This window comes from Pyrgilauda ruficollis, unplaced genomic scaffold (assembly GCF_017590135.1).
Source record: "Pyrgilauda ruficollis isolate IOZ18807 unplaced genomic scaffold, ASM1759013v1 scaffold12, whole genome shotgun sequence".
In the NCBI taxonomy this organism is placed as follows: domain Eukaryota; kingdom Metazoa; phylum Chordata; class Aves; order Passeriformes; family Passeridae; genus Pyrgilauda; species Pyrgilauda ruficollis.
This window is the reverse complement of record NW_024510321.1, coordinates 14,839,653-14,866,721: the sequence shown is the minus strand read 5'-3', so window position 1 is coordinate 14,866,721 and position 27,069 is coordinate 14,839,653. Positions and strand designations below refer to the sequence as shown.

General features: G+C 43.2%; 1 protein-coding gene across 1 annotated transcript in view; it reads left to right on the top strand.

The window, feature by feature from the left end:
- Nucleotides 1–17,428: 17,428 nt before the first annotated feature.
- The window catches only part of GPR158 (G protein-coupled receptor 158), a 181,098-nt gene continuing 171,457 nt past the window's right edge, over nucleotides 17,429–27,069 (top strand). The window contains exon 1 of the mRNA XM_041488315.1: nucleotides 17,429–18,538. Coding sequence (XP_041344249.1) covers nucleotides 17,667–18,538 — 872 coding nt within the window. The 5' untranslated portion in view covers nucleotides 17,429–17,666. The remainder of the gene's footprint in view (nucleotides 18,539–27,069) is intronic.

Here is a 27,069-nt window from a genome sequence, read left to right as displayed (position 1 = left end):
CTGCAGTGAACCTGGCCCTGCCGCTAGCAGCCCCCGCTGTCCCGCGGGGCGGGCGGACGGGCAGACGGACGGACAGACGGACGGCTCGGCCCGCAGCCCTCCCGGCCGAGCGGGCGCAGGGCACGGAGCTCCCCCTAATGTTCTTTCCTTATCCTGCAGCCGCGGGCCCGGCTCTCGGCTGGGATGCTCGGGTGTTAAACCCGAGCCGGGAGCCCCTCCTGGCCCGCCCCAGAGGCGTTTGCTGGCTCCGCTCTTGAGGCTGGGCCGTATTAGTTTAGTCACAGAATCATGGAATGGTTTACCTGTTGGAAGGCACCTTCCAAAAGGCATCGAATCCACCCCCCTGCCACGGGCAGGGACACCTTTGACTAAATCAGGTTGCTCAGAACCCCATCCAGCTTGACCTTGAGCACTTCCAGGGATTTGCCTCTCTGGGCAAATAATTATTAATTAATTAATTGACTATTCTTGCTGTTAAGCCTCATGGGAAAAGCTCTTCATAGCCAAGCAGGTTGCTAACACTAAAGCAGGAGCAAAGTGAAAACTAAATTTCTAGTTTAAGGATTAGAAGCAAACTCCACTCTCTGCAATGTCAGAGGATTGCCTTTTATTACTGTGGGTCACCAACACTTTCTGGATCCAGCCATCAGGATAGTTTTTTACACAGCAAAACTATTGAAAGGAGGGGTACAGACAAGTTCTAGAAAGACTTATTTGACCTTCTGTGACTTAAGAGCAAAACTTACAGAGGAAGGAATCTTGAGTGCAAGAAGTGGTGTTGCTCATTCTCTTGGATTTATCTATCACAAAAGTGGTATTTCAGATTTTCCGGTTCTCTCAGAGTAACGTCTAAACTAATTTTAAGAAGTAGAAAAGACTCGCTGTTGAGATTTGCAGAAAACATAACTGCAAAAAGTTCATACTTAAGTGACCTTAACCTACTCTGTGTGTGTCTGTGGATGGACATCCACCTCCAAGAGCCCTTACCTATCACTCAGAGCAAATTCTCACCATTTATTTTACTGTGTTGCCCTTCAGGCTAGCCTCATTTTCTACACTACCATCAGGACCCACAAAGTTATTGTAGGGAAATTACAGGTTTAACATTAGCTGCAACCTTTGTCATAACAAGAAGTTAGACAGGACTCTCAGAAAAATCTACCACAGGCAGCCAGCACCTCATTAGAGGAAAAATCATTCCAAATGTGGATTTTTTTATGAGCAGTTTGAGCACTTTGCCCTGAGGATAAATGCAAAAGGTGTGAATAAATCAAGGGTAAAATAACTGCTATAAAATCTTTTCTTTAAAACATTACACCAGGGATCCCAGATATTACTTTTCCCTACGCTTATATTTTTCATCCATCAGAGTTTTTTCAGTGTGATCTAATTCTGCAAATCCTGAAAGGTCACCACTTGTAGGTGGATTTATATACTTCTGTTATATCAAATAGAAATACAGCACTGAACTTTGTGTGTTTGGCCCTTTATATGTCTTCAGGAAATTCTAGAATGAAATACTGATGGATAACACAAATCCCTGCCACTAACCCCTAACACCCCTGCCATTTTGGGGAGAAAGAAAACTGCTAGTGAAAATGAAATGAGCTTCTCAGCAGTAAAGTCTTGCAGACTAGAGGAATAGACAGTGAAAATAAGGGTGCCCTCAGCCCAAAGTCACTGCTAAGAGAATTAAGAGTTAGGACAAGTCAACATACCCTTTGTTGAAAGGGTGGCTGAGGAGCGAAGGAAGCATGTGCTACATGATGTCAGAATGATTCCAAATGCTTCAAAATGTTTTAACAAGAATTTAGACTTATGTTTAGATCATATATACAACTACAGATCTGAACATTGAGATTTCCTCTCTAATGCAGATGAATGTAAGTACATTTACTGGGGAATGGGCAGACTAACAGAGAGGCAAAGGCTTCTCTTCAGTACAGCAGTGTTAGTGTGTTAGTGGGAGTAATCTGGCAGGGTGGGAGATCCTGAGGGACCTGAGGAGAGAGCACAAGAGTGGTCATAGCTCCAGAAAATATGACCAGAGAAGAAGAGGACTGAAGTCCCTGTGGTAGCTCAATACAGAGAAAAGAAATCTGGAAGCGGATGTGTGCAAAATCGAAATGGTACCTGCAAAGAGGAAGGAATTAATAGCTCACCTATGCACTGTGTTAGCACAAGAAAAATAGACTGACATTGCAACAGGGATAAGCAAGGATGGGGAGCAAGGTTACTGGGGCAGGCATCTGGTTTCTAGGGAAGGCTGTGGAAACTCCACCACTAAGGAATTCTGAGGAGTTATTTAATTATTTATGCTTTCAGTTGCATTTTAGTGGCAAAAGTGAGTGACTGAGAGCAGTGGTGCAAAATCGTTAGGGAAATAACCCTTTTCAAAACTGACATAGATGTACAGACATGGAAAAAGAGAGAAACTGAGGGCCAAAACCTCTGAGCTAGACAGAATTGATTGGTACTAACCCCAAGGATAAATAAGAGCTCTTAGGGCACAAACCCTTCTCCAGTGCTGTAACTCGTCAGGATCTGGACAGCTGTGTGCTAAATTTAACAGTGTTTGCAATCTGGTATTCTCTAAAAGAAAATGTTGAAAGAAAATTTCCTATGGAACAGAACTAGCTAACAAGGCCCTTCTGCCTCTGGGATAAAAAGGAAGAGAGTCAGAGTACAGAGCAGATAAAAAATGATCTGCGGAAAGCCATGAAAGACACCAGGAAAAATAGCTGAAAACTAGACTATGCAAATGCAGACCAGATACAAGTGAGAAGCTGGGGCACAAGAGATGACAGGTTTTGCACTGAGATTAACAGCTCCTGCAAAGATTAAGAGTGGCCGCTGCCTCTGAAAAAGAAGGGAAAAACTCCAAAGCTTGCAAAGCTGCAGAGGGAATAGCAGGGTGCTGGTGAGCTCTAAGAATGTGGGAAATGAAAATGAAATGGCTTGGAAAGAAAGTCAATGGAGAAGATAACCAGAGAAAAAGGAATGAGGGAGGAATAAAAGAACTATGAGATTAAAAACCTTTACCATCACATATTATCATTTTACAATAAAATGTGCCATTACAAGGATTCTGCCACCACAATCAACAGGAAAATAAAGAGGAGAAGAAAGGATATAGCAAAGATGGAAGAGTACCAGGGATTTACAAATTTTTTGAAAGAGAGTGTTCAGATGACAAGAAATGGAAGATGGTAAGAGGTGGTCAACTGGCAAACTGAACACAGGAAAAAGATCAATAAGGCAACGTCCAAGGGCTGGCTGCAAGTGAGGATGCAGAGCAGGGAGAGATAAAGAGACAGAGATATCCTGTTTAGAGAGGTGCAGCTGAGGTTGAAATGGCTGAATTTATGGACTGAAAATAGGAAAGACAAGAGCAAATTCAGATGAGAGTTATAGGCTGTCTCACACTACGAAGCAGCCAAGGGACCACTTGGAGACTGACTGGCCCAATGCAGATTGCACCTATAGAGCTAAATGTTCAGACCAGAATAGGATGTGACCAGAAAGCCTGTTGGAAATGTTCCCAGGTTGGCATTAATGTCCTAAAACTGCCATGGAAGGAGTGCTAGGCAAGGCCAGCACTGTCCCAGGGTCCACACTACCTGTGCAGGCTGAGTGTTGCTGCTCAGGACTGTGCCCTCACTCCTCCTGTCACTGATGACTCCCACAGGGGCCAAAATTTCAAGAGAGACGAAAGTTCAAGAGTCTATGGAGGGTGTTTTACCATTGCTACTGATAGGACCACACACATTTCATTATCAAAACAGAGGTGGCTCAAACCAGAAAATACTAGGCAGCTGATAAGTATCATGAGTTAAAAGCCTGTTTAGGTAAATACAGCATCATCATGTCCCTGCCAGAAACAAAGGTAATCGTTTCAGCTGACAGGAAGATGCAGAATTGAGTCCAACTGGCATAAATGTAAAATGCATGCATTATGCATATTCTTGGAGTAGCAGAAACAAAAATAGTCTTGGTATCATTCCACTTTGATAAACATGGAGCTTATCTTCTGTTTGCAATAGGAATTTATCAAGTCTGATGGCCTAGAGCAAAGTGACAGGGGAACATCTGCAGTGTAGTGAAAAGCAGTGGAAAGCACAGCAGAAGTGGCTGCACACCTTTGTGGAGAAAAAATAAAAGTTCTGCAAGCTTCAGTCAGAGGGTGTGCCCTGGAGCTTAGCTGATTTAACCCTTGCCTCTCATCGCTGCAGTCTTAGTTAGGAGCTTCACCTGGACATAAGAGGAATGCTGGAAGGGCTTTTCCTCCTCTCTTGCCCCTCGCTCCTTCCCAGCTGTGTGAGATGCTGCACCTTCCTCTTCCTGTCCTTGCAAATGCTGGCTCTGACATTGCCTCAGCTGAGCAACGAAGTCTCTCAGGGCTGAAAATGTAGATGGGGATGGAGTATGAAAGGAACATGGTTAGGACAATCCATAGAGTTTAAAGCATGTGGATGTGCGTGTGTGTGTAGTTGAATATGTAAGAGTGCAACAGAAGAGACAAAAGCAGAGAACTTACTAGTATCAGAGGATCAAAGCTATTCACCAGAACAAGAAGGCAAGAGAAGGGATTTCCCCCCCCCCAGTTTCGGACATTTTTTGCAGCACTTTGTTGTTTAATAGAAGTACCTGATGTGTTTGGTATGTGACAGTTCAGCAGCACAAAAGCATTGTCATTCTCAGCAAAGACAAAGGCAATAGCAGACACATCTGCAGCAGCACGCCCAGACACAAAACCTGAGCTTATATCACACTGAATGGTGCTGCCTCCTTCTCCTTTAACTGTGCCTGGTTTCAGGCAGACCTTGGTGAACCCCAGGCAAGAGCACACAATTCTGTGCTCGCATCAGGGTGGGGCTGCAGGGATACACGCTCCTGGAGGATGGGTCCCACTGGGAGGTGGAAAGTTCCCCCTGACACTGGGACACTGAGCTGCAGAGAGAGGATCTGATGGACTTCAAGCAAATTATGTGAATTTTGCCCAACGGGTACATCACAATGTCAAGAGAAAATTTTTCATTTGGGCAGAGGGGGGAAAGGAGAGTCCTCCTGCCTGGAGCCGCAGAGATGGAGGGACCCCATCAGCTGCAAGCCGCTGAGTTTCCCAGCAGAAGCCTGCACAGGCTCTGAAGGCACACTGCCCTTCTCTTCCCATCTTTAATGGCTTTAGTGGAGCCCTAAAGCCAGCTTGTCTTCATTCTTTTGATGTCTTGTGAAGGCTGACCTAGAACAGGGGCTAGACAGAGTTAAAGAATAAAGTAGGTACTTATTAAAAGGCCTCAGTGGATACACCTTGGGCAGCACAAGACCCCAGCCAAGGCTACACCCAAGATGACCCCAAAATGGTCACAAAATGAACGACTGGCCAGAAGGTCTCACACTTTTATAAGTTCTGTTCCATCAGCATATTGATAATTGTCCAAATATAGCTTTAGGTTATGAAGTCCCATCCATCTTGTTTTTCTCTCTTCAGTCCACGTTGTTTATGCTCTTGGACCTGAAAATTGGGTGGTTGTCCTTGGCCCCAAGCTAGGAAAAGAATTGTTTTGTCCAGCTGCTCTTGAAGAGAGCTTACCATTCCTTAATATGAAGCTCAGAACTACACACAAAAGCAGCAAAGAATCTGGAAAATATAAAAGCTAAAATCTGAGGCATCACTTTGGTCTTCATTTGTTGTGGTTATTTCTATACAGACTTTGTGGAGATTTCAGAGAAAAAGTTATAGAATGTTTCTTTGTATTGTTAGAAGGAAGCTACTTTTACTTTTAGGGAAAGCATGAACTCACCAAATATTGCAGCTGATTTTTATAGAGAAATGTTTCTACACAAACTAATTTAGCATATTTAATTTAAAAAGCATTAAACCCCCTTAAGAACAATATTTCTGTCTTAAATAAAATTACAGGAAGTCAAATGGAATGGCTGGAAGAGGAAAAAATTATCTAGTCTCATATTTGATTTCCCTGACTGCTTCTTGTTGGCTCACTGAGCACATTTACTTTTTCATCAAAATGGTCACCAGAATTTTGTTCTGCTCTGTTTGTTGCAGAGGATCACAGACACTGCAGGTCTTAGGAAAAAAATCTATTTTCCCTCCTTCTCCCAATGTGTTAAACTGCCATCTTGTAAAATGAACTAACCTTGCAATTTGGTACTAAAATAAACCTCTATGCAAGTCATTTTTACAGCAGGAACAAAATTTAAGCAATGAATGCTGATACACCTACACAAATACACATACATGCACACACACCCACACACAGCCATCCAAAGTGAAGACTCAGTTCCAGCCTCTGTATAAATTTGATCTGGGTTGTGCTCATTTCGGATGTGGAAATCTGCAGGTTTTGTGGAAAAAGCCTTAGAACAGCATGCAGGGCAGTGATAACACATTTGCAGAAGGGCAGTATAAATAGTAGATCTGAGGTAAGATGGCTGATAAGTTCTGGCTTATCAGACAGAAGATGCCTCTCCAGCTTGTGAAAGAGAATGGATGATTTACATATCTCTTAACATAATTCTTTGATATCTTTTAGGAAAAAAAAGTAGAATGTTGTGAATTTTCCAAACCTACCAAGTCTCGCTTTCCAAAATGATTTTTAACTAAAACATCGTGATTCAGAAGAATCAGCAGCACAGAGGCTGCTTAAACTTGCTGAAATTATTAGCTACAAGTGACTGATGCTGAAAGCAAAGCTGAAGGTTATGTGGCTTCTAATCACAGCAAGGTAAAACCAGATGACATTCTTTTGTGAGTAAGTGAAAAAAAGACATTGTCCTCAGCAGTGTTATCTGTGAAGGGAGCCCACTTTCCATAAGCCCAGCAACAAGGGATTGGATGTACTTGATCTGTCTCTTACCTAGCTGCTGTTTCAAACTTAGGAACATGCACCTAGGGTGGACAGAATGAAGAATTTATAGTGTCAAAAGCTACATTAACCCATATCTTCTCCTCTCTGACATTAAATGTTTGCAAGGCACAGCATCAGTCCAGTGCAAAACTTGATGGCCTCTCTCCTTTGTCAAGGTAGGCTAAAATACTGACTCTGGCAAAATCTGTGAGTGGTTTACTATAGATTGCAGTGTAAATAGATTTTAGCCTTTCCATCTATTTGAAAATGAAGATGGAGTTTAGACAGAGCAGCTGTCCAAGTAAAAAAAAAGCAATATTGAATAGGGAAGTAGCACTAACAACGATGCACTTGTCAGAATAGGTCCCTGGATTATCTTACTACCATCAGTATTTTTACTGCTCTGAAAGCTGTAATTTGTGTTTCAACGAAATACCTAGAGTTGGCTGGCTTCTCTTACAGCTACTGGAAGTCTATTTTATGTGAACGACTGTGTGTCCTTATGTAGGTTACTCAGAATCAGTAAATTTACTGTATCTCAGTAAAGGAAAAAGAAACTTCTGCTTGGTAAAAATATTGTCTGTCTCTGAAAACTGTCAGACTCAGTCCTGTTACTTATCACAGTGGGCCACAACTTACACTCTTGGAAAAGGACACACTGATGTGGTTTCCTTGCTTTTAGCCATTTGGTGCAGCTGAGTCAGAAGAGACACCAGTTTAACAAGTGACCTGGCTCATCGTTCTCTTTCTGGAGCACAGTGGGGATCAAGAAGCACACTGATCCTTGAGAGAGCTAGTATTTTAGCCAGAGTTGGCAAAAGAGAGGCATCCAGCCCTGCACTGGACTGATGCTGTCCCTTGCAAACATTAAATGAAAGAGAGGGGAAGGTATGGGTAACAAAGCTCTCAACACTGTAAGTCCCAAGTCCTCCCCTCTGTCTGCCCTTGGTGTGTATTCCATAGATTGAAACAACAGCTGGATAATACTGTCAAGACAACTCAAGTACACCCATCCCACACTGTTGGACAGGATTTGTGAAAAATAGGCACTTTGCACAAATTATGATTTGTAGTAAGCAAGTATCAACAGTCTATTAGATGAAAACTGAATATGAGCAAGTCCTTGAAGCTATAACTTAGTGTATAACTGACATACCTTTGTTTAGATTTTACTGTTTGAATAGCCTTTAAAAAGTAATTGAAATAATAAATGCAAAAACTAAACTACTGGCTATGTTATGCCTCAGAGAGAGGAATTGCAGGGTGAGGTTAGATGTAGAAAAACAGTTATTCTTCTTTTCTATTGCTGCAAAGTACATTGGGTTTTTTTTCATAGGAAATCATCACTCTTTCTAGAGAAGGTAAATTGAAATGTTCCTCTGAAATAGCTTTCCTCCTGACAATAATGGCTGAATCCTCCCTCTACCTCATCAGTATTAGCTTTCAATCTTTTCAGAAGCCTCTGATTTCTAGAATCAGTGGGGAACAAGCCATTTCTGCTGAATGTGATCCTTGCTCAGTTGAACCATAGATTCAAGTCTCCCCATTTTTACAGACATGTAAAAAAATTTCCCTTTTGCTCTTGAACTGACATTAATTTTTAAGATAATTCTGGAGGAAAGCTGGATTGGCTAAAGAGATTATTTCTTCTATAGGGATTTTTTTCTGAGTTCAAAGACCAAAAGCTGTTAGCCCCACAAGACCTCTTTACCATCTGTATGAATGATGTAGCTCTGTGCATCTTTATTCACTGCAGGTCCTAGTGACCAGTGATCCACATCGGAAATATGAACACCACAGCTGCAAATAAAGGGCATTGGTGGTGAGAGATCTGAAAGTGTGTTTGTCAGTCTGCTCCTACCCACTGTCTGCCTTATTTCTTCATGTCATGCTTCTTCTCCCTCTTCAATGCCAGAGGACTGTCCAGATCAACCTTACAGAGTTCCCACCCCAACACTGGCATGGCAAATGACTCATCTCTCATCTGATGTCCCTGCTTTATAGGGTTTGCATGACTTTTGAAGCTTGGCCCAAAGCTTATCTGGACATGTGCCTTCTTGTCCATTAAAACTGCTTTCCTAAATCAAAAACATGGGTGTTCTGGAGCCTTGTACATAGGACAAAAGGCTGTATCAGTATTTTCTTTTTCTCACTGTACTACCTCCAACACCTTACCTTTCTCCTCCAGAGTGAAGTCTGTCTGGCCTGTAGCAAAGCTGAGCCTCTCTGTTTACAAGTTATGAAAAAAAAGAGTCAGAAAAATGAAATTTCTTTGCCTCCACTTTTCCCTTCCATCTCTGATGTCATTGATATGTCCCTCTCATTCATTGTTCAAAAAAAATCCACTCTGTCTCACCTCTTGCTTTTCTGTTGAATGTGGAATGGGGCAGATGGACAGGGGTAGAGAGAGAGAGTCTGGTTTTCTTCCATAAATCTTGTTTCTTCCAAAAAGAAAGAGAAAAATCAGCATTTAAACTGAGGGTTTATTTAGAATATTTTATCAGCATGAAATCAAGGGCTGCCTCAAACCTCATGGTCCATCATCAGTAGCTTCTGCTATTTGCTTCTGATTTCAAGTGGACAGCTCTACATGAAACAGCAAAGCTGTTAAAAGACCCACTTAACAACACAGCATAAAGCAACCAAACAGAACTTATTTTGAGATTGTGATTTAGCTCCCAATTAATTCAAATTATTCCTCCCTTTGAAGTTTATTTCCATTAGCTGACATCTGCAAATTCTTAGAACAAAATGTAACAGGATGTAGGTTTTTATAACATTTTAATGGGAATTCTGTATTCTTCCTTCTGTATATGAGGTGAGTGGGCAAATACTTTTCTATATAAATTTATATAATTGCATTGGCTTCAGTAAAGATATGCTAATCTACATCAGATGGCAATTTGTTGTTTTATGTAACAGAGAGAAAATGCAAAATGATTCCTTGAAATATATTTGAAAAAAAAAAAAAAGTAATTGGTATAATAATTGGGAGGGAGAATACTTCATCTAGACATAAAGTTAAATTCAAAGTAGTTACCATGCCATCATATTGTGGGTTGCATATTTGAAAGTTCAAAAAATATGTTTAATGCCCTAAATCCCTAAAGTAGCAAGGAAGAAAACAACAGCCAGCAATTTACTGCTGTACACACTGGATCAGGATTGTATGCATTCATGGTTTATTGCTTGATAACAAAACTAATTTTTCTTCAGATGTACTATGAATGTTATTCTTGTTGTAAGAGAACAAATAAACCCACCTTGTCTGTGCTCTTCTCCCAGCGATTATTCTTCCCTGATAGTTCTTGTTAAAAATTACTGTGTTAATTTGAATGCTCATTGTAATCAACTAGTTCATTATTGAAACCAAGGTGCTCAGAAGAAACTTAGCTACTTCATATAACATGTCCTGGTAGAGATGTCATTTTCTGATGCTTATAATAATTTTTAAGCTTTCTTTTTCAGGTGATTCTTCCGTCATCTCATCTTAGTGCATTTATCTCTCGTTCATTTCTAGCCTGCTTCATTCTGACCCTAACAAGGTGCTGGACTCCTCAAAGTTGTTGGTTTGAAGTTCTTGTTGAGAAGGGTCTCTACCTCTCACTTGCCATAGCAATGTTCTAGGCCCTGGCTATTAATCCAAATATAAGCACTTCTACTACCTCTGCCTGTGCTTCAGCAGACATCCATTAATCCATACTCAAATACACAAGTCAGGTGGTTAAGGACAAGAAATATTTTTACCCTTTGAATGAATGCTGCTCTTGCTGCAGCTAAGACAGAGTATCGGGACTGAGCACGCCTCCTCTCCACGTGTGTTACGGCTCACCCAGGGATGGCTGAGGGTCTGAGCTCAGCAGCTTTTGCTGCAGGGGCAGGGATTCATGTCAGCCTTTAGGCTTTGTAAAACAGGGTCAGAAACACTAATGTCTCCTTTTGGATTTAGCAGTGAATCTTCTTCTACCATTATTAGGGGTGTTGCCCACTTAATGTCTTTATTTAGCACTGAAAATTAAGGGGAAGTGGGATTTGCTTTGTGAAGGCAGCTCAGGTACTATGCTAGTAATTTATTCCATTTGCTGCATACTGCCTTAATCAACACAGGAGTTTCTGGTTTACATTTGTTTTAATTTCAAATAAAGAATTAGTGGAAAGTGGCCCAGGGTTCTGACTGCCTTGGGTATGTGTTCTGAGCTGCTGTGCTGCTCTCCTCAGTGCAAGTGTGTTACACTGTGTGTCCTTGCCACAGAGGTACCACCAACTCTCAGTACCTGTGCACAGTGTTTCCCAACATTTACATCATGTCTGTAAAGTACAAGCAGAGTGGACTGTATTTTTATTTGTATTTTATATGGACTATATTTAGCCGTGCATTTCAGCATCCCTCATATTTTCCCAACTGTGAACAAGCTAACAAAGCTTTTGAATAGTGTTTATTTAAACTCTAGAGTCTGCATCTGCATATTAGATACATCTGCATATCAGATGCAAGTTCTCCACAAAAAATTAGGCATCAAAGTCATCAATGTGTTTTCTGACATTTTCTCCTAATCCAGAATAACATTCTCTGTTGGAGATAAGATGTGATCTTTCAAGCATATACTACCACTTGCTGTTTCAAGTGTTTGGGGGGGAGATTCTGAAGTTGGAAAAAAATCATGCTGTGTATTTTCAGAAAAAGAGATGAGAGAAATTATAAAGAAACTAATGAAATAGATATCACCAGAAGACTCACAAAAGAATTATTAAACTACTTTTTAGTGATCACCTAAAAATAATAAATGGATTAAGATTAGCCATTGTGAGTTTGTCAAGAAAACTCCACATGAAACAGGATGAATTTTCTTCTTTGACTATCCATGACTTCACAGATAGTGACGAAGCAGCAGATATGCTGTATATCTGCATCAGCAGCATTCACTATATACATAGCTTGAGGTTCTCATCAGTAAGCTAAGGAACTTGTGTAGGTGATTCATGGGTGGTTAAGCAATTGCTCCTGAACTAATTCTCAAAAGTAAGTACTTTCAAACCGGGAAGATGTTTCTAGTAGGTTCCTGAAAGGTTCTGATCTCAGATACATTGTATTAAATAGGTTAATGAACAGATTAGCTACGGAAATAAAAGGTCAAATCATAAGCAAATGACTACAAGAAAAAATGAGATAGTCATAAGCATTTTGAAAAATGGAATAGGAAATAAATATAATTTGGAAAAATCAGACGTTTCCTAAAATCACTTTGGTAAAATTCAGCAAATACAAGTACAAAATACTACCCAGAGGTAGCAGAGCTCAAATCCTCAAATAAAAATAGATAATAGATAACTGGGAAGCAATATGTTTTGAAAGGTTATGAGGATTACTCAGCATTACAGACTTAAGTAGTGGTCAATACCATGATGAAGGTGAAAAAGCAGGAAGACCTCAACGTGGGGTGTATTAACAGAGAATTTTACATGTTCTGGAGATGGTGCATAATGGGAGCCTTGTCTAGGACACATAGAGAAGCAGGCTAACACAATGGATAGTCAAGAAGAGAACAGCAGTGCCAGCATCAGTTTTGGAAAGCAAAGCATAGCCTGTTAAGAAATTTGATTAATTTAGCCCAGCTAAAGAAAAAGAGGAGTAAGTAGAAGTGGTCTTTTGCAGACAGATACTAGTTTATGGTGATTGTGCTCTGATAAGAAGGCAAAGAAACAAAGAAAGTAAAGAAGACTTTTAGAGGTCCCCTCACCCCATACCTGGTGCTAAAGTAATGAAATGTGGGAGAAGGAAGTCAGGGTGGCTGTGGGGTTTACCTGACTGGAAATTCTCTGAGAGTAGGCAAGCCAGCCCCTGCCAGAGAGAGTTCTGCTGTACATAGTCCTGCTGCAGTGCTGGAGTGCTCTACTAGATAACCCTTGTCAGATTCCTTCTGTCCCAAGGTTTCTAAGGAAATATCCAGTGGGCTGGAGTTTCTCACTACCAGCGAACACTAATGACAGGTAAGTAAGTTCTTGCTCCTTCTTCTGTCCACTTCTAAGTAAGAATTTTAGTACTCCGCATTTTGACTATTTTCTTCTGACAAATTCAGCTGATGGTTTAAATTCATTTGTGAGAGAAAACAAGGGAACTAACAATGCTGGTTTCCAGTGGATTTGTGTTCACTCTTTCCCTCACCCTCTGCTGTAATATCAGCATTTCTCCCAGCCCCTATGGACTCTTTGCATTGTTTCTTAAAGTCTCATGGCTCTGTGCCCACTGTTAACAGTACTTGCAGCTCCCCCTTGTCTTTTTGAGTTCCACCCTTGTCAGCACCCTTGGCTGATCCCTCCCTGTTGGATGGGGAGGCTGTCCCACGTATGCCAGCTGTTTTGGGGGTTTATTTATGCTTATTGGCCAATATGAGTGGCCAAAGGAAAGACCAAAGAGACTATTTAACTGTCGAATTCACTCTGAAGCTTTTCCCTCAACACGAAAATGAACATGGGTTGCTTTCTTTGACCCAGCTGTAGAAGCTTGTACATTTGTAGAGGCTTGTAGATTTCTGTCAAACTTACCTGAAATTAATTAAAGGGATCAGAAGTCATTGGCAGACAGACAAAAAATATTGCTGCAAGAATGTTATTTGTTTAAGTACTCAAGCTAAAAGTAGGAGTACTTTTAAGAATACTTTACTTTTCATGTGTTTTTAAATACCTGAAGCAGCAATTTTGATAAACATTTTGTCTCAGTTTTGTGAGAGAAATACAACACAATTTAAAAAGTTTTGGCACTTACTCTTGTGTGTATTCTCTGTATACTCCTAAATAGTTTAGGACAAATACTAATAAATTAGTCTTTATATATATTTCACAGCTAAAGCAGTCTTTCCTTGCTCCCAACTGGTTTAACAATGTGATGCTTTTAGCATTTCAAATAGCTCAGATAAACCACGATCTTTTTGCATAGGCCATACTTGAAGAAAGTAGGTTACACTTACTCTAGTCTGTTAATAACAGCTAACATTTTGCACTGCTGTTCTTTCTATACTGTAATTAGACCCATGTAGAGCTGACTTCAGTCCTGATAGGCAATACAGTGAATTGAGATGCTTCACGAACAAGTACATTGAGTGAAGCAATTGCAGTAGTTGTAACAACTCAGAAATATTCAGGACAGTGGTCAGATGCCTCCTGACTCCTTGCAGTAGATGGCTTGATGCAGCACTTCTGGCATAATCGAGGCAGAAGCATAAGAAACATTATTCAGTCACAGTAATCTTGTGTCTCAGGGGACTCCCAGTCCGTTTTCACATTGTCTTGATCACAGCTGAACAGATTTCTGACACACTCAACTGATTACATATAACAGTCCAGAAATATTAATGCATTTTAATATTAAAATAAAAAATACAATTGTCACAGGTTTCTACACGTCTCCCAGTCCTTAGTAAACTCATGTAAATAAAATATTTGGTGGATTTCCTTAATCTAGGAGGTTGCTGTATTTCCATATTGCCAATTTCCTGGATCTGGGCCTTGAACAGTAGGCTTTGGGTCCTACGGCACAGTGTTTACAAAGCAGTAAGAGGATGCATATTTGCAATGGCTTAAAATCTGTTTGTGTCTCATTTTGGACCTGGCTGTACACAGTAGCTGTTTGGGATGGCTGTGAACTGACTGCAGAAGGATAAAGGAGGCCTCTTTGAACGCTGTGTGATACAGGTGTACAAGACTCAGCCATGATTCTGGCACCTTGAATGAGAAAGTCCTCAATAAATGCCTCATCCTCTCCCTCTGACTCAGAAGTGCCAGCATAGAGACCAAACACCCAGAGCAGACTGATAGGACAGGAAAAAGAGAGACTTCTAATGCTTGAGATTAAGGGAGACTTCCAGCATCTGGAGCTGGACCCATTTGGGTCTTTGCTCCTGGCAAACCTTTGGGTTAAGAACTGCAGCTTCTGGGATGTTAGTGAAGGACAAGGGGCAGGGGCAGTGGTGGGTGCCACTGCACAAGGGTATGTGGAAGGACCATGAGGTGATCAGGAAATACAAGGAAATTATCATGCAAGTACATTAAGTACATAGTTGATTATGCTGAGAATGTGTGAATGTGGCCATTGAGCAGGCCTAGTGCAATTCAGACAGGTATTAATAGTCAGGCAGTAGGGAAAGTGAATTTCCAACAGGGAACTAACCTTTCCTTTACAGCAGCCCCTGTCTGTCAATAAAGAGAATCAGCCCACAACATCAAAAAAATGTGTTTATTTATGATGCCAGTGATATCTCTCCCTGTAACAGATCCCACATTAGTTTAGCTCATTCCTGAGAGATGCTGCTGTCAAAAGCCCTAGTTCTCTCTTATCCACAGCAAATGATGAATCTTTAGGTATTTGCTCAGAGCAGATTTGGAAATACAGACTCCCTGTGCTGTGCTAAACTGTAAATACCAGCTTCTGAGCTTCTCAGTATAAGCAGGTTCTAAATAATCTCACAAACTATTCACTTGAGGGAAAGTTCAGTATAAGTAAATTATTCTTATGTGTTGAATATCCTCTTCAACTGCATGCAGCAAGACAGAAAAAGAATTTATAACTTTCTCTCTTAACCAACAACATTATAATTATTAAAGGTAAAGACAAAATGCATAGCATCACTAGGATATACGGACTGCAAATGTAATTTACATTTAGCTATCTTAGAGTGACTGTTCTGTCAAGTATCCTTTCAAATAATTCTAAAATAAGATTATGCTTTAAGGAGCAAATATAACTCATCAGTGATTTAAAATTAGATCATATATTCTGCATAACTGAAATCTGCTCCTAGGATGTGCATGCACGTGTGTCGGGGGGGGGGGGGGGGGGGGGAGAAAAGAAGAAAAAAATAGTCCTCTTTTATTACTCTTTTCATCTGCACTCTTGAATTCCAAAATGGAATTTTATATTAAATGGGAATGGAATGTATTTAGGAGATTTTGCTGTGGACTACCTCCTCCAAAATTCACCTTTTGCTGTCTCCTGTCACAAATCCCTCATCCATTAGTAAGATATTGAGCAGGTGCATAATTCTGCCAAAGAAAATGTACGAAGTTAAACACATGTTGAAATGTTTTACTAAACTGCATCCTTATTACTAATCATGATGGCTTATCTGGAAAATCCTAACTACATCTTCTAAGCATTTGTATCATTCCAAGGGGCTTTCCACAGAGCAGGAGGAAAGCTGAGTGATCAGCCTGTGCCGCTTCGGCTCCACACAGGTGCCCTGAAGGTCAGTGTTAAAAGCCACTGGATTAAGGACTTACTTTTGAAAACAGCTGTAGGAATTAGCACCTTGGAGTTAAAACACTAAGGGAAAAAAAGATCATGGTTATAGAAATACAAGGAGCCAGCCACCGTGGCTGCAGGAGGAGGGAAGGCGGCTCAGCGCCCGTTCCGGTGGGACGCGCTCCGTGCCCGGGCAGCTGAGGCGGCCCAGGCGAGTGCGGCAGCCCGGGCGAGGCGACGGGCTCGGAGATGCCGAAGGCGCAGTTGTCCATTCCCACACAAACATCGCTCCTTTCGCCCAACGCCTCCCTCCTGGGCAGCCCGGCTGGCCCCACGCGTCCCGGGGCAGCCGAGGATCGGCCTGCGCCCCCTCCACCCACCCTAGAAACGCCGGCAGCGGGAGCGCCTTCCCCACAGCGGCACTCAGCCCTGACAGGCATCAGCCCACGCTGCGGATCTAGCTGGAACTGCCTTCCCCCGCAGCGCCGGGCTTCTCCTGCTCCCCGCGGCGGAGGGGCAGACCCGGAGGAGGGGATTTTGGGCACTCTCTCCCCTCCCTGCGCTCGCCCGCGGCCGCTCCCGCGGGTCCCGCCGCTCGCCCCCGGCGCGGAGGCGCCGCCCCAGGCCCGGCCACCAGGTGTCGCTGCCACGCGCCGCGGGCGACCCCCGAGCCCGGCGGAGCCCCCGCGGATTCCTCGCCCGCGACTCCGGAGCAAAGCCGACCCCGGGAAAGCGCAGCGGCTCCCACCGGGGCGGGCGCCCGCCCCGCCTCCGTCCCAAGCTGAGCCGGCTGCAGGTGAAGCCAGGTGCCTCGACGCCTCTCCGCGGCAGCAGCACCGCCTCCCCCAGCACGGCGCGGCGCCGTCCTCCTGCCCCGTGAGTGGCTGCCGGCTGACTGACAGGCGAGGCGGCCACATAGGGCGGCCGCTGCCTGGCGTACACCTATAAGGGCCGGCGGTGAGGAGCGCCGCGCGGTGTGGGGCTGCCCGTGGCGGAGCCGCCCGGTGACCATCCGTCCTCCCACGGCCGGGCGTCCTCGCTTGCAGAGCCGAGCGCTGGCGGAGGCGGGCGCCTGTCCGCTGGCTCCCCGGCAGCAGCCCCGCCCGCCGATCCCCGCAGCAAGTGGCAGTCCCGCGCCACGGGCCCCCGTCTCCGGCAGCGGCGCCCGAAGGATGCGGAGCGGCGGAGCGCGGGCGGCGGCGGGGCGCCGCGGGGGGACCCGCCGCTGCGCCGGGCGCGGGCGCCGCCGCCCCTGCGCGCTGCGCCGGGCAGGAGCTCAGTGAGCGCGGTGGCCGCGGCGGGAGGAGGCGCAGGAGGGCTCGGCTCTGCTGTCGCCGGAGGGGCTGTGCGCCGCTCCGCTCCGGCGGTGGGGCTGTGCGGAGCCCCGCGCCGGGGAGGTTGCGGGCGGCACCGCCACAGGTGACTCGCGGGCCGGGGGTCGCGTTCCGCCCCGCTGCCGCTCGGCCGCCTCTGCGCGTTCGCACCCCTGCGCCGCGGCCGCCTGCGCGAAGCTCGTCTTCAGCCGCCTCGCCGTGCCGGCGCGACCGGCAGCGCCGGGGGACATGGCTTTGCTCCGGCTCCTTCTCCTCTTGCTCCTCGCCCAGCGCGGGCTGGGGGCTGCCGGCGACCGAGGGCAGGCAGTGCGCGGCCGGGAGCGGGCGCTCGGAGGGAAGCAGCCTATTTACAACCACATCAAGAGCCGGGAGCCTCTGCCGGCTCCGCGGAGCCGCTCTACAGAGAGCACCATCTTGGCGCAGCGGCTCGCCGAGGAGGTGCCCCAGGACGTGGCCTCGTTCCTCTACACGGGCGACTCCCGGGAGTTGCGGAGAGCCAACTGCTCCGGGCGGTACGAGCTGGCCAGCCTCGCCGGCAAGTCGCGCTTCACCTCGCACCCCTCCCTGCACGGTGCCCTGGGCACCCTCACCCACGCCACCAACTTACTCAACATGATCCTCCAGAGCAATAAGTCGCGGGAGCAGAACTTGCAGGAGGACCTGGAGTGGTACCGCGCCTTGATCAGGAGCCTGCTGGAGGAGGACCCCAACATCTCCAGGGCCGCTATCACTTTCAGCACGGAGCCTTTCTCATCCACTCCCCAGGTTTTCCTCCAGGCCAGCAGGCACGAGAGCCAGGTTCTCCTGCAGGACTTGTCCTCCACAGCTCACCGCCTGGCCAACGCCTCTGTGGAAACAGAGTGGTTCCACAGCTTGAAGCGCAAGTGGAGGCCACATCTGCACAGGAAGGTCTTAAACACGGGCCCCAAAACTTTGGAAAACAGTTGGAAGCGGCGGGAGAGCTTCACTGCTGATAAGAACCACATCAGGTGGTCCTCACCATACCTGGAGTGTGAGAATGGGAATTACAAACCCGGCTGGCTAGTGACTCTCTCAGCGGCGTTTTATGGGCTGCGGCCAAACCTCCTGCCCGAGTTCAGGTAAGAGGAGTGTTCCCCTTACTTTCTGTCGAGAAGGGGAGGGGGGAAGCAGGATGGGGATTTGGTTCTGCCCCCCTCCTAGGGAAGGGCGTTCTGGTCTCGGGGTGACCTGATCAACCCCTGCCGCACGGGCTGCTCAGTCACACCGCAGAGAACCTCAGGCCTTCCTGTTGAGCTGTACCTTCGTGCCTTCGGGAGCGCTTGCTCCTTAAAAGAATTGCAGTCGTCTCCGTCTCTACAACAGCATTTGCTTTACCTGCTCCCATTGGAGCAGGCGTGGATGTGGGTTACATTCCTAGTGTGCTTGTGGGGGGAGGCGAGCGGCAGCTGCCAGTTGAAGTTCATCTGTGTCTGCAAGAGGAAAATGCTCACTGAGTTGTTGTTTCTTGCTATACAGTGAAATTGAACCTAGCTGGACCCCAGCTATGCTTTTAACCTGCTGGGAAATAACATTCCCAGTAATGAATGACATTACTGGCGCTGGTAAACTGCTGTTTCTGGTCTCCAGAGCATATCCACTGTGGGGTGCTCGAGCCTGGTCAGTGGTAGTACACTTGTAGGTAAATAAGTGTCAGTGATTGCTGTTCTGTCATAATTCATAGTTGCTGTAACCTGAACTGGCAGTAGGAAAGCTTTCCTTTTGCACCACCAGCTTTATGTTTGATACCTGGCATATGTAAAGGTTTGCTTATTTTTTATTGCTTTATATACTTCTTGTTGTTTTTATATACTTTGCCACTGAACTGCAACTAAGAGAGAGGAAGATAGAAAAAGGCTCTTTCTTGTGTATTTGTGTTTTGACACCAAAGAGAGATTTGCTCAAAAAATGAGAGCAACCTGTGGAGTGTGAGGTGCCAGTTTTTCCCCTGGCACTCCTGTGTGGGGTTCACAGGTAGCTTTGTCCTGTGGGGAACGTGCACTGCCCAGAAGCAGCTGGCATTTCTCAGGATGAGAGAGGAGCACAGGATTTCTTTTGTGCTATGAATTAGTAGCAGGTAAAGATTGATAAGAGTGTAGCAGACCCCAAAGAGATTTTGCCACACCTAGGTGGCAAGGCAATAGTGTCTGTGAATGCTGTTTCTCTTGGCTTAGTCTGAAATCCAATGTGATCAAAGAGATATGAGTGCAGTCATAAATCCCTGAAAAATCCCAAAATTTATTGAATGGATAATAGCTGCTTATTTCTTTGTTGATTTACTTTTTGCCCTGAAGTTTTCACACTTATGGGGTTGATAGGGTTAAGTTAAAATGAGCTCAGCTGTAGGCTGTTTGTTGCTGAATTCCTCTTGAGACCAAAACCCAGGAATAGGTCTACTGAAGAGCACTTCTGGACCCTAGGGAGTCCAGAGAAATCAGGAAGCTTGTCAGAGATCATTGAAATGCAATGTTCAACATTTGATGAACTTTGGGATGTGGATGAAAGTTAATGTAGGCTGATATTCTCTTGTTGGGGATAGAGTTTGGCAGAACCACTAGGCTGGAGGTTTGGTGACAGCCACAAACCAGCTCTCTGAGAATATAAATTTTGATAAAAAGCTTGACTCAAAGAACCATTAATCTTGACTTAATTGAAGAGGAAATAAACCCATGTTTTAAGGAAAGGAGTCAAAAGCTCCAATCCCAGCTCTGTGCCAAGATTCTGTGATGACAGGAAGCATCTCAGTGGTGTAGGTTTCTGCTGTGGTAGCTTTGGAGTGCAGAACACACCGGGTCTGTTTTGGTGTAACCCTGGCCAACCACGGCAACCAGTAGATGTCCTCCTGGATGCGGTACAGAGCACTGCCTTCCTTCCCTGCCTCATCTTCCCAGCCTCTGCTTGCCACGTGGGGGTCACTTCCGTTGAAGAAGCAGAATAACCTGTTATAACTCTGACTTCAAGAGGCATTCACTGAGCTCGTCTAACCTTGGAGAACCACTTTTTATTTAGAAGATCATGAGATGGAGTATGCTGTGCAAGTTCAAAGTGTTGTGTTGCTGTTATAATGAACAGTTAGGACAAAACTAACAAAGATTTGCTGTATCAACAGAGATGAGTTTGTAAGTCTTCTAAAAAATGGGTTATGGTTTTTGCCAAACTATTAAACAAGCAGGTAGAAGAAGTAAAATTATAAATACATACACGTTCTGGCAAGGCTGAAGGATAGCTCCTGTGTTCCTGATTTGAGGTATGCTAGATGAAAGACAGGCTTTAATATAATGTTATTACTTGGGATATTGAGAAAGTAACTTCTCAGCTACCCAGAATATGCTTCCAAGACTTGTTGTTTGTTTCAATATTTACACAGTGTTTTCAATACTTAATAGGTACACAGCCTCAGTGTGAATTTTTAAGATAAAAAATGGTTTAAAGCATGAGCACATAATAGAAAAATATAACATCTAGTGTGGTTACTGGAAAATTAGTATGTGAATTACTATAAGATGCCTCTTGAAGTAAGCTTTACTTCCTCTCACCGTCAGTCTTTGAGTGACACAATATTTTGATTTAAAATTCTTATTTAAGGCCCATATAAAAAACCAGTGTTGGTTAACCTCCGTCTTTTGGGGCAGCTATGTTGGTTCTCCCAAAAATGTACCTTTGAACCATCTGTTAGAAGCATTTTAATGAATCAGTTACCATGCTCCTCCCATTTGGTAGTTTGGTGTTATATCATGAATGGTAATTTAGTGTATACCTCTTTAATATTATTCTAACAGTTTTTGTACTTTCTTTGCTCACATTGGGTTTAATGCATGGTACATTAGGGTGAGACACTTTCCAGGAGCATGCTATATTCATGAGAGAGAGTTCTTTCACATTACAGGAGGAAAAGCCCATTGCTCCTGCTTGGCATCTCTTCTGTGGCAGTAACAGAGGGGTGTGTTCGTGTGGCGTGGCAATGGGAAGAGGTTAATGAGGGCAGTACTGATAACTACACCTGGCTGTGTTCAGTGCACGCTGCTACTGCAGTGCTGTTGTCAGTGACATTCCCAAAGTGCAGCACAAAGCAGCAAGCCTTCCTCTCAACATTGTGAGGTGTTACAGTGCTTTTGGCCTGAGGATGGACGTGTTACAGGCCAGGGGGCTCCTGCAAATAGCTCATCTGTCTTCGATTTCACCTCTCCCCTTCCCAAGAGATTGCTGCCAAACTGCCCCAAGTGAAGGCCAAGGAGAGAATGTGGTTGAGTTATCTTGCCATGACCAACACTGTAGACAAGTACTGAGATGAAGTGGAGAAACCAAAGGCAACTTGATTGTACTGACAAATGTACCAGAAGCTGTTCAGGGCCACATTAGCCTAGTACAATGCCAAGCTAGCAGTTCTGGCTCTCTGCAGCTTCTTAGCAGTGCTTGCTGGTATTTTGTTGTCTGCATTTGCTGGTCTTTCCACCCAAAATGCATGGAGAGAACATTACTGCTACCTGCTTATGAGGTGCAGTGTAGGCTCTCGTTCAGAAATCAGGATCCACGGCGACTCAAAGTAATCACTTGATGTTACCCATCCCTCCTGTCTAAACTGATGCCTTTTGCAGCTGAAATTCATGGCCTAATGTGCCTAATCACTCTACTACTGTAGTGCTTCAAGGGGGTAGAGCACAGGAGCATCTGTTGCAGGTCTTCTGTGCCCCTCCTCTGCTACTGCCTATCACAGGGTCAGAATGAACCATATTTTATGGCATGTGATGGACCCAACAGTCCTTGGAGCCCTACTGAGAAAGTGGAAGAGTGTGAGAAGCTGCATGTTGTAAATATGATTCATTTTCTTGGCACCTGGAGAAAGAAATGAGAGGTCTTTATTGCTTTAGCAGTCCAGGAGACAAGTGGGAAAGGTCACGTCTTCATCTAGAAGAAAGATGACTAGTCAGCTGATAGGAACAAACAAGTTCAAAAAAAGTCCTCCTGGGTCATTGAGTCAGTCTTCTGCTGTCACAAGCCCACTTAATGTCATCAGTTGACAAATCTCCATCTTTAAGTGGGTGGGTTTCCCTCTTGACTCTTCAGTTCACTGCATGCTGGACCTAAGGGTTGGATGCCTTCTCCTGATTTCTGATCCGAATTTATTCACTTGCAGTCAGTTCTCATGCATTTGTTCTGGTCCAGAAGCATCTTCCAGCTGACTTAGCACCCTTAGCTGGTGTTTACTGCCCTTATTTATAGGCAGTGGGCCCTTCACCACCTTTGTTTACTAGACTACACAAACTGGCTTTCTTTAGTCTCTGTCATAAGCTCTGTTGCCATGGTCCCTCTACTCAAGTCCTGTTCCAGTATTTTCTGAGCATGGTTAGTCAGATTCATGTGCACTGTTTCAGGCTTGTGCAATGACATCAATTATTCCCAAACTCTGATGAATGAGTTGCTGCTTTCGCAGTTCAAAATGTTCCCTTGTGTGCTGTTCTCGTTTTCTTTAACGTTCTGTTGAAATATGTCCACATTTTGGGACCTGGTCATTGGTCTTGCATGACTTCTCATTGTGGAGGTCAGATTGCCTTCAGGATACAAAGCATTGGCTTTCTTTCCTCCTCCCACCATATTCCAGCAGGTTTTTTGCCAAATCCAGTGCAGCATTTCCTATTTTTTTAAGGTTTTTAGGAAGAATCTAATGGAATAATGTCTATTTTGGCAGAAAGGTACTCTATCAGCAAGCTGAATAAGTTTGGGGTGGTTTTTTTTTTATTTTTTTTTATTTTTTTATTTTTTATTTTTATTTTATCTTTAATGGAGTCTTGTTCTGGATCACTTACAGGTAACTTAATACTGAATTTTGGCCAGATTTTGCTATAGCTTAATATTTGCTGTCTTCCAGAGGTTTGCTCCTCTCTCAGTTATTGGAAAGATATCCCTTGATGCAAAGATAATCTTTACTGCACAGTTAAATTGAGCTGTTTCTTCCCTAAAGGCAGTGTAATGTAGTGATTTCTACTGTACCATTAACAATTACTTGGACCACTCCAGTGTTAGACTATGATGGGACTCTTAGCTAAAGAAACATTACTAAAGGCAGATTAAACTGTGAAGGTAGAGGTATTTGTGACAAATAAGTAATTTCTTAGGGATTATATGTAATATATGAGTTATTATTCTGCTAAATATTTTGTGGCTATTAAATTGCTTGGTAAAAATCCCCAAACAAATGTAGACATTAAAAAAACAAATTTTAAAAATGGGTAATTTTTTTCTTTTAGACATCAATTTCTTCCTTTACTCCCTTTTTTAGTTTCCTCCAATCTCTGAGGAGATAGTCTGAGTACTGAGCTGGCAATTAAAATTAATTTTAATTGTTTAGGGAGACTTTTAAAATTTTTGTGCCATTGTGATATGTCATTAGTTGTATAATACAGAAAATATTTTAAAATGGTGAGGTTGACATTTTTATAACATGTCCTGGCCATTGATTGAAGGTATGGGTGGAGTTAGAACAGGTTTCAAAAATTAAGAGGAATAATTTATTTTCTAGAATTTCTGAAAGTCTTGGATTTGTGTTCCTGAAAAGAAGTTAAATCAAAAGTCTCTTATTATACTGTTTGTCTGTGGAAACCCTCAGAATATTGTAAGTATTTTCTAGGCAATTACATCCCTGCCAGCATTTTTCATATGAGGTCGTGGATAGGGATAGAAAAACTAGATGTTGATGAAACATAGGAAGGGAACAATAAATATGGATTTCTGTTACAGAACCATGATTCAGCTTTCTTCAGTACTGGAGAAACAGAAGTAGGTCTTTGAAGAAAGAAGTTAAATATGGCCATGAGAGAATTGAAACACGTACTGCATTCATGTCCACAATTATGTAGCACATGCTAAATTGCAATACAAGGAATTTTTTTTTTTTTTGGGTCAAACTTCTGTTTCCAACTCCTGTGTTTTCCACCTCGATCGCCCTTGGGCCAGACTTCCAGCACAGCAGGTTAACAAAGCTCTTTTGAAGGGGATGGACATGGGGCAGTCCTTACTGTCTGGGATTCAGCTCCAGGACTGTCATCTGTTCTATTCTGAGTGTGGGCTGAGATAGAAATGTACCTAAATGTAAGAAAAAATGTATTGCTGTGTTAGGTCAAATAAAAGGTTTCCATGGCCCTTGCTCCAAAAGCAGCTTCTGGCAGGTACTGAAGGAAAAATGTCAAGTTCTTCTGTCCTGGTTATGTCAAATTTACCAGTGATAAGCAACAAAAAAGAAATTGTTTTCTTTTGGACTTTATCTGAATGACTGGATAGTAAGTATATATTAAACTGACCTTCATGATTGTTATCCATGTTTTAACACATTTTTGTCTTCTGCAATGTAGTTTAGCATTGTATTCCGTAATATAAATATATATTCCATTAGAGCCATCTGTTGTGGGTTCCATAGTTTTCTAGTTTTAAACTCACTTCATGAATCTAAATTCATTGGGAGATCCCAGATTCTTGAATGAATACTTTCCAAAGTGTTTTATTCCATCTTTTCTGTGTCAGCCAAGTTTAGTTGTGAGTTATATTAAGCATTTTTATCACTTGCAAACTTTGTCCCTGGCCACTCATTTGTGAAGTCCAGCTTGTTAACTTCCCTGCATGTGAAAGCTGAATTTTGTTTAATTGATTCTTTCAAGACTGTTTTTTTGTCCAAAGTGGTCTCTGCTCTGAGCAATTTTTGTATCTTGATTGTGTATTGTTTTAGAGATTCTACTTCAGCCTTCTACTTTGAGGTATTTGAAATGTTTTTAGTGGAGCCTATCCTTTTAACATGCGGTTTCTAAAAATATCTTGGTTTTGTCTTACATTCTTGTAATTTGTATGTTCCTCCTTGCTCAGGTTTATGCCTTTCAATTTCCTTTTTTTTTTTTTTTTTTGAGGTTGGCTTCCACTTACTTTTGAATTTTAAAATTACCTTATTGCCTTTAAATATATCTTCAGGGTCACAGGATTTAGTACAGTTAGGCTGAGACCATCCATCCTGTGTAGGATTCTTCTATTTCAAAAGCTCTTTGTGTTACTAATGTATTTTCTTCTGTTATGCCCTGTTCCTTGGGACCCTTTCTTTCCACCTGCCTCTTTGACTCCATGGATGGTAATGAAAACATTAAAAAAAAGTAACCTAAATTTGGCTCCAAGACCTCCAAGACCTATCATTTCATAGGGATAATCTAATGTGAGTGGTATTCTACCATCACTGACACCTGGCATTCCTATACAAGGTGATGATTTGTGACAGCCAAGATGCTAGCAGCAACTTGAGCATCCTCTAGTGAAAAAAAAAAAAAACCCAAAAAACAAACCCTTCCCGCCCTTCTAAAAAACTCTTGACTAAATTGCAGGGGTATCCCCAGGGAGGCAGCACTGTGTGCCATAAATATGAAGGCAGATTTAAATTTGAAATAATTCTTCAGACAATAGAATTCAGCTTTAAGTATTCTGCCCTTGTAGTACTGTTTCAAATGGCCTAGAGGGACTTTCTTTGCAGGTGAATCCTAATTTATGTGCCCACTCTGCTGTACTGTTGAGTTTATTTTTAGTGGAAGCTGGTTCTCCTATGAAAATGTGTGTTGAAAAGCAGCAGTCATGCTATGGCTGAGGAATTAGGGAAGTGTCCTCTTAGTAAGGAATTGGTGGTGACTCTGTGACCAGGCCAAAATAATATCTCATGTCCTGTCCCAGTAGCCTTTTGTGAGTCTGGCTGGGTCTGCACAGTAAGAACTTTAACAATGTCCAAGTGAAGCAGAATCCTAAATCTTAACTTTCAAAGGCAAGCTGAACCTGCAGAAGCTGCTGTTTGTCAGGAAGACTTATGGCTGAAATTCATTTGTGAATTTGACACCAGGGTTGGTTTTGGGTGCTCAGTTGATGGTACACAGGAGAAGCCTCAGGTGTCAGGTAGTATTCAGTATTTGAAGATTATTATTCTTGAAAGCAGCAACCTCCAAAATGAGAGTGGTCAGAAAAGGCATCTGCCCTGAAAACATTGGCTGTCCAAAATACAGAGTGTGTTTGTTTAGAGGAGTGGGAATTTGCAGATTTCTGATGGCTGTAGAGAACTTGTTTTTCTTATCTCCTTGTTTTCTGGTAAAGAGGGCTTATGAAGGACAGCATGGAGGGTTGAATGAATATGACAGCAAGTATCTAAGCAGCTGTTTAGATGTGGGTGATGGTGCCCACTTCAGTGTATGATAACCATCCCTTATACCTTTACTGTGACTGCTCACAATGCTTACAGGCACTAAAGTGTGTGTACAAACTTAGAGGGCAAACTGCGTGTTTAGCTGAGCTGTGATGACCTCTGTGCCAAAAAAGCTTTTGAAAATCTAGAGCACAAGGATACTGCTTATCACCATTTAAATGTTGGCAGGCTATTGTTTTGTACAGTTCTGGATTGAGCTGACTGGGAGAAAAAGAATGTGTTCTCAAAGAACATGTTCCCCCTGATTTTTTTTGTTTTTTTTTTTTTTTTTTTTTTTTTTTTTTTTATGATGTAACAGTAGAGGCAAAAAAATATTCTGTAGATAGGTTTTACAACATGTTGTTACAATGAAATATTATAACTACTGAAACTATCAAGATAGCTAGTAGTTTGGGAAAA